The 14405-nt window shown below is 37.6% G+C and overlaps 1 protein-coding gene across 4 annotated transcripts in view; it reads right to left on the minus strand.

Moving 5' to 3' along the window:
* Positions 1 to 13107, minus strand: part of LOC126183752 (succinate--CoA ligase [GDP-forming] subunit beta, mitochondrial) — a 92623-nt gene extending 79516 nt beyond the window's left edge. Inside the window, exons 1-2 of one of the 4 annotated variants that reach the window (XM_049925975.1) lie at positions 13068 to 13107; positions 7464 to 7531 (exon numbers count right to left, since the gene is read on the minus strand). In XM_049925975.1, coding sequence (XP_049781932.1) covers positions 7464 to 7531; positions 13068 to 13092 — 93 coding nt within the window. In that variant the 5' untranslated portion in view covers positions 13093 to 13107. Of the gene's footprint in view, positions 1 to 7463; positions 7532 to 12190; positions 12216 to 12693; positions 12954 to 12985; positions 13006 to 13067 lie in introns of those variants that run through there. The other 3 variants (XM_049925977.1, XM_049925978.1, XM_049925976.1) reach the window with 3 other exon arrangements.
* Between the last annotated feature and the right edge of the window lie 1298 nt (positions 13108 to 14405).

The raw sequence follows: 14405 nt of genomic DNA on the forward strand, positions 1-14405 counted from the left end.
CTGTAACACAAATGTTCCTGATAATGGGCATGTGCCTGAGACTATTAATACAATAAATAAAAGTAATCTCTACTGGGCAGTATATATAATGGCTTTCCTTCCATGCCATAGCTCTGTGATGTTTTCCTTTGTTACCATTCTCTAAAGTATTACTCTACCCAGTATGCATTATTTCTCTTCTTTCCTACAGTTTTTCATTGCCTTCCAAACAACACACTCTCTGACATCTGAGTCACACTGTACCAAAGGTCTCGTCCTCACACAACACACAGCTATGTGACAGCGAGGATTGTTGGTGCAGCATCTCGTGCCCCAAATTCTTCCTGCTGATAATTATAACTACTCCTTTCAATCACATTTCCTCTCTCATCCTTGCATGTTTTTCCATGGTGTTTTCCACATCTACCAATACCACACAAACTAGTTAACCCTGACCTAACCAATCCCTCCATCCCCCCACCCCCCCTTATATACAAGATGGTGGCGAGTGTAAAAGCAAATCGTGCTTCTCTGTGGAAACAAGTAAATTTCAGTGGTAAAAAGAGAACATGTGTAAATTGTAAGGATGAAATTTCAAGGCTTAATGAACGTATTTCCAGTTCACAATTTATAATCAGTGCTTTAAAAACGGACATGAAGAAACTTCAATCCCGAATATGTGAGACGCTGATGAACAAAGAAGATTCAGCAGCACAAAACAAGTGGAAAACGGAATAAAACCCAGGAAGTCCAATCTCAAAATAACACTGAAACTACAGTGTGTAAAAACAGTGAAACTTTAGTGCTTAAAAACAGTGCATAAAAACTTATTGTGCACACTTCTGAAGATTCACTGAACACGCCAGTCGGAGCCGAAAACTTTGGAAATGAATCACAAAAATTAAGCAGACCATTGCTAATTGATCCTCCGAGTGCGAAAATTTGAAAACATGGTAAGATCTGTGTATTAGGGGATAGTCACGCCCGGGGAATTTCTGCAGTGTTAACGAAAAAATACAACTTCAGGGAATCTGGATTCGTGGAGCCTGGGGCCCCATTACATGAACTAACAAACCTAGCAAAATCTAATGAAGTAGTTTGACTACGGACAATTTTGTTGTTTTGCTCGGAGGAGCTAATGAAGTTTATAGAAATGAATCATACAAGGCTACCACAGAACTGAGAAATTGTCTAAATAACTTAAGTCATACAAATGTTCTCTTTGTGAATGTCCCATACCATCATGACTTACCGAGATGGTCATGCGTGAACCACGAAATTAGTGTCGCTAACAAGAGTTTCACAGAAATATGTACTCATTTCCAGAATGTTGATGTTATAGACAAACATTTTAGAGCGAAGGTTCTATACAGCTCACGCCCTTCATTTAAACGCATCAGAAAAAGAGGTTTTTGCCGATAAAATATTTACTAATATCTCACCTGACAATGAAGAAACCAAGACAAGTAGCAATTTAATGCAAATTACAAACCGTTTTTGGCAAGCAGCAAACAGTAAAGCCCCCAATCAGTTGAAAATTACGAAGTGATTTAAACCCAGTAGGCCAGAAACGAACAATTAAATCATAATACAGCCTCAAATTATGACATGGTTCAATCCAGAAAGGATGAAATACGCCAAGATTTTTTTTTTTTTTTTACGCATAACGTCACCTGCAGACGAAAAAGAAGCAACAGAAGAAAACACAAGAGCCAAGCAGACTGCACATGGAACAGCAAGCAGACAGAAAGTAGTACGCCCACTACATCTTGAAGATTTTTTAACTACAGGTACAAAGTACAAAAGCACCCAAGATAAGTGACACCTCTACAGACAAGTCTAACCTGTGCATCTTTCATCAAAACATAAGGGGACTTAGCAGCAAAGTAGATCAGCTGTCAGTTAATATACATGACAGAAATTGTATAAACAATGATGATGATGATGATGTTTGGTTTGTGGGGCGCTCAACTGCGTGGTTATCAGCGCCCGTACAATTATCCAATCTTTGCTCAGTCCAATTTCGCCATTTTCCTGGATGATGATGAAATGATGAGGACAACACAAACACCCAGTCATCTCGAGGCAGGTGAAAACCCCTGACCCCGCCGGGAATCGAACCCAGGACCCCGTGCCCGGGAAGCGAGAACGCTACCGCGAGACCACGAGCGGCGGACGTATAAACAATGCTCAAATATTATACTTTACAGAACATCATATCACAAAGGGCATTAACTTATTACATTTAGATACTAACTACAACATTGCAAGCTACTACTCTAAAAACCAACAAGGAAAGAGGTGGTGTAGCTATTTTTACTAAAAATAATGTCATATTTGGAGCTATAGATGTAAGGAAATACTTTCTAAAACAACTATTTGAAGCCTGTGCAATAGAAGTTACAGTAGATAGCTCCCCAGTAATAGCAGTGGCAATTTACAGGGTACTTGGAACTAACTTTAGGGCGCCTCTGATGCAAATAGAATTAAAAGTAGAGCTCCAGCATCTGATGAATTCATATAATCTTATTCCAGTAGTTGACTTTCCCACCAGAATCACACCTGAGAGTCAGTCTTTGATAGATAATATTTTTATATTATATTTATATTTATATATTATTGCTTCACTGTCACCCTTGTCTTGAATGGTCTGTCTGACCATGATGGACAGCTCCTCACTCTGCATGACAGTATACCCCTCAAGAAACTATCCCCACCTGGAAATCTATTAGGATAATGACAGCTCAATTCATGGAATCAATACTAGAAATAAGAATAATCTTCACAAGGATTTAAAGTCACTTAGTCTTGTACAAAAAGGTGTGCATTATTCAGGAACACACATTTTCAATAACTTGCCAGCAGCCATAAAAAGTTTAACAACCAATGAAATTCAGTTTAAGAGAAGCCTAAAGGATTTATTGGTGGCCAACTCCTCCTACTCCATTGATGAATTTCTTAGTAAAACCAACTGATTTGTATATAAGTACAACATAACTTCTGCACAATTTCAGTGCAGTAATGTGTTCACTGAAAATGTGTGTGTGTGTGTGTGTGTGTGTGTGTGTGTGTGTGTGTGTGTGTGTGTAAGTATAATCTAACTTTTGCACCATTTCAGTGCAGTAATGTGTTCATTGTAAATAAGTATTACAGTAGTTGTATTACATGTTTATTACCTTATAAATAAATGAAAAACTTTTTTATTTTAAATTCAGTGCATTAGTATTTGTAAAATGACTCTTAGTGTTCATTAAAAAATGACGATCATTCCACTTGGGACCTGTGGAATGGTACATTAGCTTATTTGTTTTAGTTGTAAATATTTGTCATGTATTGTTTTTCTGACATGTTCCACATCCTGGAGGACCTCCTCACTACGGATCAATTGGAATGAAAGTAAATCTAATCTAATCTAATCTAGTGGTTCACTTGAAGTCCTTAAACATAAACTGCAACAGATGGACTGGAGCCCAGTATACAGGCCAAATTTAACATATTCATAAATGAATTCTCAGCCTTATTTGAAGAGGTATTCCCAAAAAAGTTTGTTAGAAGCAAAACTGGTACATCACAGAACAAACCCTGGATCACAAAGGGAATTAAACAATCGTGTAAAACAAAGAGGGAACTTTCATTGCAACTAGAATGTCTTAGGACACTACAAAAACTAACCATTACAAAATGTACTGTAAGATACGAAAGAAAGTACCACAAAAATCACAAGCATTGTATTACGATCAAGAAATTGATAACTCTCATAACAAAATTAAGACTATCTGGAACATTGTTAGAAGGGAGACAGGGAAAACCATAAGAACTTCTGAAGAACTCAAAATTAAACATGATGGTAATCTAGTACACGATCCTGATAACATAGCCAATATTTTCAACAACCACTTCTTGTCAGTTTCAGAACAAATAGCATGCAAGGGCTCTGTTAATGAAGTTTTGAGTCATACCCAAACATACAGGTAAAATTCACATTAGACCTGTCACAGCATCTGAAATTAAAATAATAATCATCTTCCTCAAGAATTCTTATTCCACTGGGGTAGATAATATCTCTAATAATTTACTAAAACAGTGCTGTGCTTACATTAGTAATGTACTTAGCCAAATTTTTAATGCATCCTTATAACAAGGAACTGTGCCTGACAGCTCAAATATGCAGTTGTAAAACTCCATTTCAAGAAAGGTGACAAAACCGAAGTCACAAATTACACGCCAATTTCCCTTCTAACGGCCTTTTCTAAGATAATGGAAAAGCTTATGTATACGAGAATTTTGGAACATCTAAATAAATATAACATTCTCAGCAAAAGTCGATTTGGATTCTGGAAGGGATTGTTAACTGAATAAGAAATTTATGCTTTCACAAATAAAGTTCTGGAAACAATCAATGACAAAATGGTAACAATTGGATTATTTTGTGACTTGTCAAAGCGTTTGACACTGTGAACCACCAAATCCCATTACAGAAAGCAGACCTATTAGGAATAAGTGGCTTAGCAAATAAGTGGTTAGAATCACACCTCAAAGATAGGAAGCAGACAGTAGTAGTAGATAGTACCAATGAGCTCCATAGTGGTGTGGTTTCATCTGAATGGAGAACCATTAAATGTGGAGTGCCCCAAGGGTCCATTCTTAGTCCTGTACTATTCCTCATGGTTATAAATTACCTACCTCAATGTACAATGTTACTATGTTTTTTTACCATTTTAGCAGATGACACCAACATTGTGATTGATGGTTATACATGTGAAGATCTTCAAGGATCTGTTAAGAATATTCTTACCAATTTAGTGAAATGGTTTAGCTTCAATAAACCCCCACTCAACTTTAATAAGACTAATTATATTCAGTTCACAGCAACTGCTAAAACGGAGGATGAATTAACTGTGAAATGTGGAACAGAGTCAATATAAAGAGTTGAAACAACAAAGTTCTTAGGCGATTTAATAGACTCCGGAGTAAACTGGTCTCATCATATAATAAATCTTCAGAAGAGACTCAGCTCATCGATTTTTGCCCTACGCATTCTCTCCGAGAGCGGAAACGTACACACAATGAAAGTAGCATACTATGGATATTTCCATTCTCTTATAACATATGGTATTATATTTTGGGGAAACCAAACACCAGTAACGAAAATACTCTTGGCCCAGAAAGGTGTTATAAGAATAATGAGCGGTGTTAAGACTCCAGATGTACTTGTTGAAACCTCTTCCAGAAACTAAACATTCTTACTGTCATGTCCCAGTACAAATTTTCTCTTATGGTGTTCATCAGCAAAAATACTGAGTTTCATAAAAGAAATAGTGAATACCATGGGTATGATACTAGGAGAAAGCACGATTTCCACAATGAATGTAAAAACCTGAGCATGGTGCAAAAGGGTGTGCATCTCTCTGGTGCAAAAGTTTTTAATGCTCTCCCTCCAGATATTAAAAACAAATTTGATAACCACTCCTCTTTTAGGGAGCACCTGAAACAATTTCTACTGGAAAGGTCATTTTACAGTTTAGAAAAGTATTTTTGCCACAACGAAAAAACCATCTAGGTCTGTGGATCAGATATTCTGAGTGTGATATACCATAGTTTAAGTTTGAGCAGTGATGTAGGTACCATACCACGTAACATTCATAGTAATTTTCACTGGTTTTTAATTTGTTTTCACTTTCTATGTGTAATGTTTGGTGTAATCTGTCACTCTTACCACATGTATGTATAGCAAACATGTCGTATTACTTTTGACTGATTGACTGCTTTATTACTACCTTTGCATTGATTGTTTACTGGCACACACTATATCCTTGTGAGTCTATCACAGTTGGATCGATGGGGTAATAAATAAATAAATAAATAATAAATTCCCTTATACCAACACGCACACACTTCCAAACCTCATTTGCTCCATACTTTTTTCTGACATTTTTGTACTTTCTTATGTATTTGGCATATTTTTATACGTTTCTGTATATATTTACACATCTGTACGCATTTTCTGTTTTCTTTTTCTGTTATCCAGCTCCTCTCACAACCACCGAACACCTTCATTTGCCCACTTCCAATGTCATTTCCCACTTTCCCAATGCCATCCCTGCCACAATGGACCATGGCTGCATCTTTCTGCATCATTTCAGGAAAGTATCCCTTTCTTGGCTAAAACCCAGTTACACATCCTGTTCCTTAAATGCTGCCTAACCATGGAATTCTCCCTAATGAATTAACCACAAAAATCTGTGGATCCCATTCTTCCTTTCACAATGACCTTCACCTTTTCAGATTCCTTCGATCCCTGACCCTCACAAACCTGGTACTGCAAAAACACATCTCTCTGGCTTAGGCATCGCAGAACCACCTCTGCTGCTTCTATAAGATACTGCTACTGTGCATTCCCTCTTAAATACATCACATCTCGGAAACTGAATCCCTTGCTCTCCACCACTTGGAAGAGCATTGCAGACAGCACCTCCAGAAGTCAGCCAACCTTCTGACATCCTACTGCTCCCTTGGGGCACCACTATCCTAACCACAGTATTCCTCCATCAACCCCTCATAGCACCCAGACCCTACCTAGCTGACCTTTTCAACTTGTCACATGTAGGTTCAGTCAACACACCGACAAGAGAGTATTATGGAAATGCTTCGTGAACTCATGTCAGAAGCCTTGAAGGGAACAGGACATTCTTTTTGTGAAATGATACTGAGAAAATTAAAGAACCAGCACTTGAGGTTAACTGCAAAACAATTTTACTGCCACCAACATGCATTTTGTGTATGGACCATGAAGATAACAGAAATTAGGGCTCATGTAGAGACACATAGACAGCTGTCCCTCACTCCATTTGTGGATGGAACAGGGAGGGGAATGGCTGGTAGTGGTACAAGATACTCTCCACCATGCACCATATGATGGCTTGCAGAATGTGGATGTAAGCTGGCATTAATGTAGATGATTAAGATGTTCTTGAGTTTTGGTGATGTTATTTTCTTGAGATTTTTGTATACATATAATGTGTAGACATATTCTAGCTGGTCTCACATAAAAGCTTCATGAAAACGGAGCAGATTGCTCTCAAAGACCTGTGACAAGCACTGTAAGATGTTCAATGCCTTCAGGGATGTTCCTTCATGTTATGTAAGTTTGGTAACCACAGAATCTTGAAATAAATCATGAAGCTCAGCAAACTGGTCAGTTTCCTTCATTTGCAAGTTAATTACAAGCAAATGACCACAAAAACCCCGATCACTGTGACTCCAATTAGTCATATGCTTGTTCTGCATCAATAAATATTTTTATTAAATGCTGTCTTCAAAAGACTGTTGTATAATGACTTTCAGCAACCACAGCTTCAACAACTGCTGTGTGAAGGTGTAAAATGTTGAAGCATTCCATAAAAATAAACACTGTAACTTTCAAATGTTAACCAGTGCTCAAAATTAAAAAATGTATATTACTAAAAATGTAAATTTACACTTACCATCCTCGCAAAGTATGTAAAGCTGCATGGTAAGTTCTTCAACATCTTCTGGGCAGCTGCCATGGCTCCTGAAAATACAAAAATGATTAACTATGAGCAACACTAAAGTGAAATTGATAGGTTAATGTTTCACTCTACTTCGTAGTTTCTTCTCAGCAGTTACATACACTACAGTATCTGTTATTGTATTTAAAGTGTTCATTTCAAACTACAGCCTTTCCTTGTATATTTGTATCAAGTTTTTCAGTGCTAATAAATCAGAGCTAGATATTCTAAAAGGAGTTTTATGGTCTAATTAACAGATACACAATCTCAAATAACAAATAAACATTAAAAAGGTGTAGTGAGAAATCAGACACATTAACTGTTCATTTAACAATAAACATTCCTCAGACAAACTGAAATGGCCGTGAATAACTCAAACCATAACTACAACACAAATAAGAGAAGATAGAAAGGAGCATATAAACAAATTCAGTACTAAATACACCAAAATTCAAATACAAATACGCTAAAAATGTTGCTCAAGTCTACATATGGTATGCAATGAATTATAACCACCTCAGTCAACTGCTAACTTGGTTGTAAGTCCACATAACATCTGAAACAAATATTCATGCAAGACCACTGTATATAATTATAGATTTGCCACTCTGTAGGTACTGAATATTCAAGCATGATTAACCTAGTGTCACATCATAGTTCATAATTAGTGCATGAAGCATTACAGTTGGACTGATGACAGTCAAAGACCAATTGTGTTGAAAAATCTCTGTTTTTTAATCCCTGTGCGGGTTACCATGTGTTATTGGGGCAATTAAATGGTGTCCTAAGCGCAGACTGATGACTGCAGCTGTATGGTGAGCAAGAACTTTAACCTCTAGTGTTGACAGAAATATATTGCTCATTTCTGGTACAGTTATTTCCTTACAGAATGGGTATGTTTGACACTTTTGCATTCTTTTTCAAATGATGATATATTTCAAGACAATTTACCTAAGTATCTTGCAAATGCTATGAGAAATGGTTTGGAGATCACAGTGTTGACTTCCATATGATCTACTAAAAAATCATTTTCAACACTCATACAACTCAAGCTGGATCCCTAAAATGGAATAAGAATTTTTAATAGTTATAGTGGATCCAAATATAGTAAATATTGTAAGCTTGATGAATTTTAAATATGTAAATTCTTCATCAAGTAATTGTAACCCTGACATGTTTCCTGTACATCAGAACTATGTTCTGAAATTCTGTACGTAATGAGATAAATAAAACACAATTCACACCAGTCCAGATTTTCCAAAGGAAGGAAGAAAATTTTATTTAGAATATTGGAAAACCTCAGTCAGGTTAGCTGAAGCTTCGACATTCTGAATATGGATGGAAAAAGGGGGCATGGTGGCTATAGTGTACTTCTTGATTATTACACTTTGTCGAAGATTTTTCCAGTGAGGACCTTCCACCTCTGATGAGTAGTTGTGGAATGTCAGCAAATAAACCTCCTCAAGGACTCTAGTTTTCCACACATAATTTTCTTTATATATGGGATTAAGTGTAAGTCAGAGAGTGTGGTGGCTATCCCAAAAACTTCATACTTTGAATCTCTTGGTCCTTACATTTTGAAAACACCTTTGCTACAAAATGCATTATCCTGACATTTTTCTTTTGCAATCAAAGATTTTTCTCATGAATATCTTGGCTAGATGGTCCAGAATATTTTTTACAGTACTTCATCTGCCATAATCTTTCTGACAGATGAAATTTAATTTTCCTTTATTGGGCAGGAGCACAAGCTTCAGCAATCTGGTTTAATTGTTCTTTCAGTTTTAGCAAGAAGAAACTGAGCCAGATATCACTTACAGTAACAAATTGTTGAACAGAATCAGTTTGGTTTCCCTAAATCTGTCCAAATATTGCTGACAAACACATATTTGCATTTGTTTTTGGCCAGAATTCACCAGATGTGGCACCCATCTTGTATTAATGAACAACAGGAGCCATCAGTATATTCTTTTAAGTGTGATATCATATGTTACATAATTGGTGTCTGTCATGTTTTAGTTGTAATGTTGTTCATGTTCTTTAACACTGTGATTTAGTTATTGTGGACCATAGCTTAGATAATGTTGAATACTAGACCTACATGTGTGTAGTTAAGATTATAGTTGTATTACAGAAGGCAAAACTGCCATTTTGCTTGCACTTTTTTATGGCAGTTGTCGAGCCTGAAGTCTAGGTTCAGTTGTAAGCTGATACTTCGGTTTGATTGGGAGTTGGCAAGGGCAACAAATATTTAATAATAAAAAGTTATTTTTACAATGAAGACATGCTGACAGACCTATTTGTAGCATAGCCCTAGCCTTGGGTTAGGTTGGAAAGGGACACCTTTCTTTTATTCCATAGTTACAATTACATCCCTGGTGAAAACTTATACTCTCCTACTGTGGTCTGAAATTTCAGATTTTTAATATGTTACAAAGACTTAATCACAGCACCCCATCCTATTAGTTTATCATTTTTAGTTTTGCTGAAATTTTTGTGTTGTTAGAGCCATCATCTATTGGTCATTTCTCAAGACTCATATCTCTACCATGGCAATAATGTCATCGGATTGTAGGCACAGTATCACATTTTTTATTAATCCCACTTTTTCTTGGCTATCATTCACAGTATGCCGATGATATTGTTTCGTACGCCTTTATTCACTCTTAGTCCAATATTATAGGGTACACTTTCTTCAGGTATTCATCTACAGCTACGGCTTTGGGATGTTCCTAGCTACATCATATTCAACATCTTCCAAGTACAGCACATTAACAAAATACACACAAAACAAGGTATTTTGAATGGCATATAATCAAAAGTAATCTGTAGATCAATTTCACTTGCACTACTGTGAACCCTGTGCCAACATAAATTCATTAATTTCAATGGCACATGTATCCATATAATCCAACCCGGCTTCGAATGAATCCAGTGTCTTAATCACAGCCCTTTCAGTTTCAGTGCCACTAGCTCATCTACAGGAAAGAGTCCACGTTTCCACATTACTTCAGAATTGCAAGCAGGAGCTCAATTCCCTGAACTTTATCTATGCACATTACATAAGCACATTCTGTAACATTAACACTATAAATTATTCAGGTGCCAAACCTTTTGTTTTATTTAGTATTATCAGCCCATGTAAGAGCAGTTTTTTACTGTCAGCCAAACTTTTACCTCCATACAGTTAGCTTCCTACATGCTATAGATCTGCTACAGAGCACCATCCTCAGTTTTAAGAACTTATGAAAGTTTGAACCCCACACTGAATGGATCAATCGGCTGCCACACATGAGTAATCACAAATAAACGACATTCAAGATAGACAGCATTTTTGCTACATCCTAATGGTAAGAATTAAGTAATGACACCTCTTTGTATTTTTTAAACTTTATATAAAATACACCTACATTACATCCACCAAAATGCTTGTTGGACATTTATCTATTACTTAATACAGCTTTTCTGGAATTACCTTACAATTTATGTTTCTATAATGAAAAGTGTGTTATTTATGGCACAAAAGTAGATATTGTCCAACACTACAGAACAATATGTTACCACAACTTTTATTCTGCATTCACATTTATTAGCCTTGCCAATGATATTGCTACCTCCCAACCTAAGCTACACTTCTTGAACACTGAAGATCAATCTATCACCAGAACAATGGCTTTGCGGAGGTTAAGGGGAGTGGGTGGTGGCACTATCACACTCTATACTCAGATTAAAATAACTCTATGATAGACAGATTGCAGTGGCAGAGGGTAGTGTTGTCAGAATGCAGCCTACCAGCAGGTAACACAGTGAACATGTGGTGCTTGAGAAAGAACTACAATTGGCTGGCAGCTGGCTTTACCACTAAATTTGCTGAAATGCCCATCACAAAATTATTATTATCAACATATATCCCATACTAACTGCAAGATATGAAGGAATATAAATATTGTAAGTGACAGTTTCATTGAAATTTCACTCCACATTCATAAGGATTATGGTTAAATTGTATACAATTAAGCACGGTCTTCTTGTACAGAGATTCCAAGTACTGAGTCCCAAGAGGATATCAGGCCAGATATTTGAGTTTGTTTAGTGTGTAAATGCTGTACCCTCATTCTGAATCAACTTTAATGTGTTTTCACCAGCTATCTGACAATAATTCCTGGTGTGAGTTACCTAGAAGTACCAATCACTCTTTCAGTAAGTTGTACCACTTATACAGATGTGGCCTATGAACAGCAAAACAATTCAGTTGCAGAAAAGGCTAGTAGTTAAAACAAATGCAGATAATCCTAGTGATGTGGAGCTGCCAACTCAATCAATCTGGTACATGGGAATTATTGTTTGTAGAGGAACATATCTGTACAAGAAAGGATTTATGTGCACGGAAATGAAGATTGGTATGCTGTAACAGTGACACACTAAAATATCAACCGACATGAAACTGCAAAAAAAGTTTGCACAACAACTAAACATAAGCGGAAATTTTTCTCGTTTTGCACATTTTCGTGAGTTTAATAACATTTATAGTCAATTGTTATACATGAAGTGAAGGGTCAATATTGGCCTGGTTGTTCTGGAATCCTTAAGATTGTCCAACAATAATGCTGCCACGCAGAAAACAGCCTAATCAGTGAACAGTCTCTCTGCTCATTTTACTCATAAATTAATTATGTATTTACTTGATAGCATGCAGGGACAGCGCCTTGCAAGAGAAAATCCGATAGATACGTTTTCCAGTCCACTTTTTTATTATGTAAATCGTTCATCGACACACACAACAAAAGAGGCTGACGAATATGGTCAATCTTCAAACACACTACAAATGTCCAGACTGAGGGGTTTAGAAGAATACTCTCAGTGTTTCCGTGAATATGTTAAGTGCAATTGGTAAACGCGCCCATTATTCACTTATTTACGTTTTTACTACAACAATGAGTAATAAGAAAAACTGATTTCGTACAAAAGTGTACTACGGTGACTACAAATAAATTTGTAATTTCCCGCGTGCAAATCGCGGAAAAATTTCTCTACCATTCGATGTCATTGTAAACGGACTTGCGAGACTACTTTCTCTGTAATACCCCCCAGAGCGAAAAGAATCTCGTGTTGGGATCTGTCAAAGCATCCATTAACATTGTCCGTACACACCCACAAAAATAATGTAACTTTTAAGTGTTCATACCTTCAACGTGCTGGTACAACAGTGCGGAGCGACGGAACTTAAATTTTTTGTTGACAAATATATTCCTCTTATAAAAGCGCACGCTATGAATACACTAGCTATTTAACGTCGTGCCTCCCCGCATCTTGTTTACATAAATGTAATGTGTTATCTAATCTTGCGTAACAGTCTCACAAAGTTCGTGCCTTATCAATCTATTTGTCGGCATACCATATGGACCCTTAAATTACTTATCGATAGTTTCAAAAGGTACAGTGTGTTTGTAGACAGATTTGATCCTGTTTTGTTTTACCCATTTCAAATGTTCTACATGGTTGGCGACGTGCGTATCCCACAACAGACAACCGCGCATCCCTAGTAGAGTTTAATCTCACCTCCACGCGATACCGCCTTTTCCATAGACAAAGCTCATAAGTCTTTTCCTGTTCCGTGTTCCCTCTCCGGACAGTAATTGATGCCTGTTTCTCGCCTTTTGGTCTCAATATGAAGACTGAAGACACATGGATATTAACAGTTGATTTTGGAATTAAAAACGTCAATCATAACACGGTGGTTCTTGCCTCTCCCGTCAATATTTTTCTTGGTCACTCTTTGATAAACCAATTACCGAAGTTATTGCAGAGTAATGGCTGATGATAGAATACTATGGTTAGATTCTCTAGCTAAACACGATTCCAAAAATTTTATTGGTAATATAAGATCATTCGCATTGTGTTCTTTTGTAAATAAACATTACAGCATCAAATGTACCAGCATCATTGTACTTGGGTTTGAAAATTACACTCATCAGCCAGAACATTATGGAAACATGCCTAATAGCCGGTATGTCCACCTTTGGTACATACAAGAGCGGCGACGCGTCGTGGCATGGATGCAACGAGGCGTTGATACGTCCCTGGAGGGAGTTGGCACCATGTCTGCACATACAAGTCACCTAATTCTCGTAAATTCGCCACGTTCAGTCGCATTCCAGATGTGTTCAGTCGGGTTTATATCTGGCGAGAGGGGGGGGGGGGGTTGGGGGCAGCACATCAACTGGAACTCGCCACTGTGCTCCTCGAACCACTCCATCACACTCCTGGCCTTGCGATATGGCGCATTATCTTGTTGAAAAGTGCCACTGCCATTGGGAAAAGTGACCTCCATCAAGAGGTGTCTGTAGTCTGCAAACAGTATACGATACTCCTTGGCTGTCATGGTGCCTTGCACCAGCTCCATTGGACACATAAAACCCACGTGAATGTTCCCCAAGGCATAATGGAGCCACTGCCAGCTTGTTTCCATCCCACAGTACAGATGTCAAGGAGCTGTTGCCCTCCCATCAGCATTGTGAAGAAGCTGTTCGGGATTCATCAGGCCATGCAATGCTCTGCCCATTTCAGTTGTAGTTGCCGATGTTGTGCTGTTAACATCGGAACATACATGGGTTGTCGGTTGTGGAGGCCCATTGTTAAGAGTGTTCCGTGCACTGTGTGTTCAGGCACACTTGTACTCTATCCAGCATTAAAGTCTGTTGTTAGTTCCACCACAGTTCGCTGCCTGTCCTGTTTTACCAATCTGCTCAGCCTATGACATCTGACATCTGTAATGAGGGGTGGCCGCACTACCCCATGAAGTTTGGACGTGGTTTCACCTCACTTTCGCCATGTGATGAAGACACACCACAGCACTCCTTGAACACTGGCCAAGTTGGCGATTTCCGAAATGCTCGT

Source organism: Schistocerca cancellata, chromosome 4 (assembly GCF_023864275.1).
Source record: "Schistocerca cancellata isolate TAMUIC-IGC-003103 chromosome 4, iqSchCanc2.1, whole genome shotgun sequence".
NCBI classification, from domain to species: domain Eukaryota; kingdom Metazoa; phylum Arthropoda; class Insecta; order Orthoptera; family Acrididae; genus Schistocerca; species Schistocerca cancellata.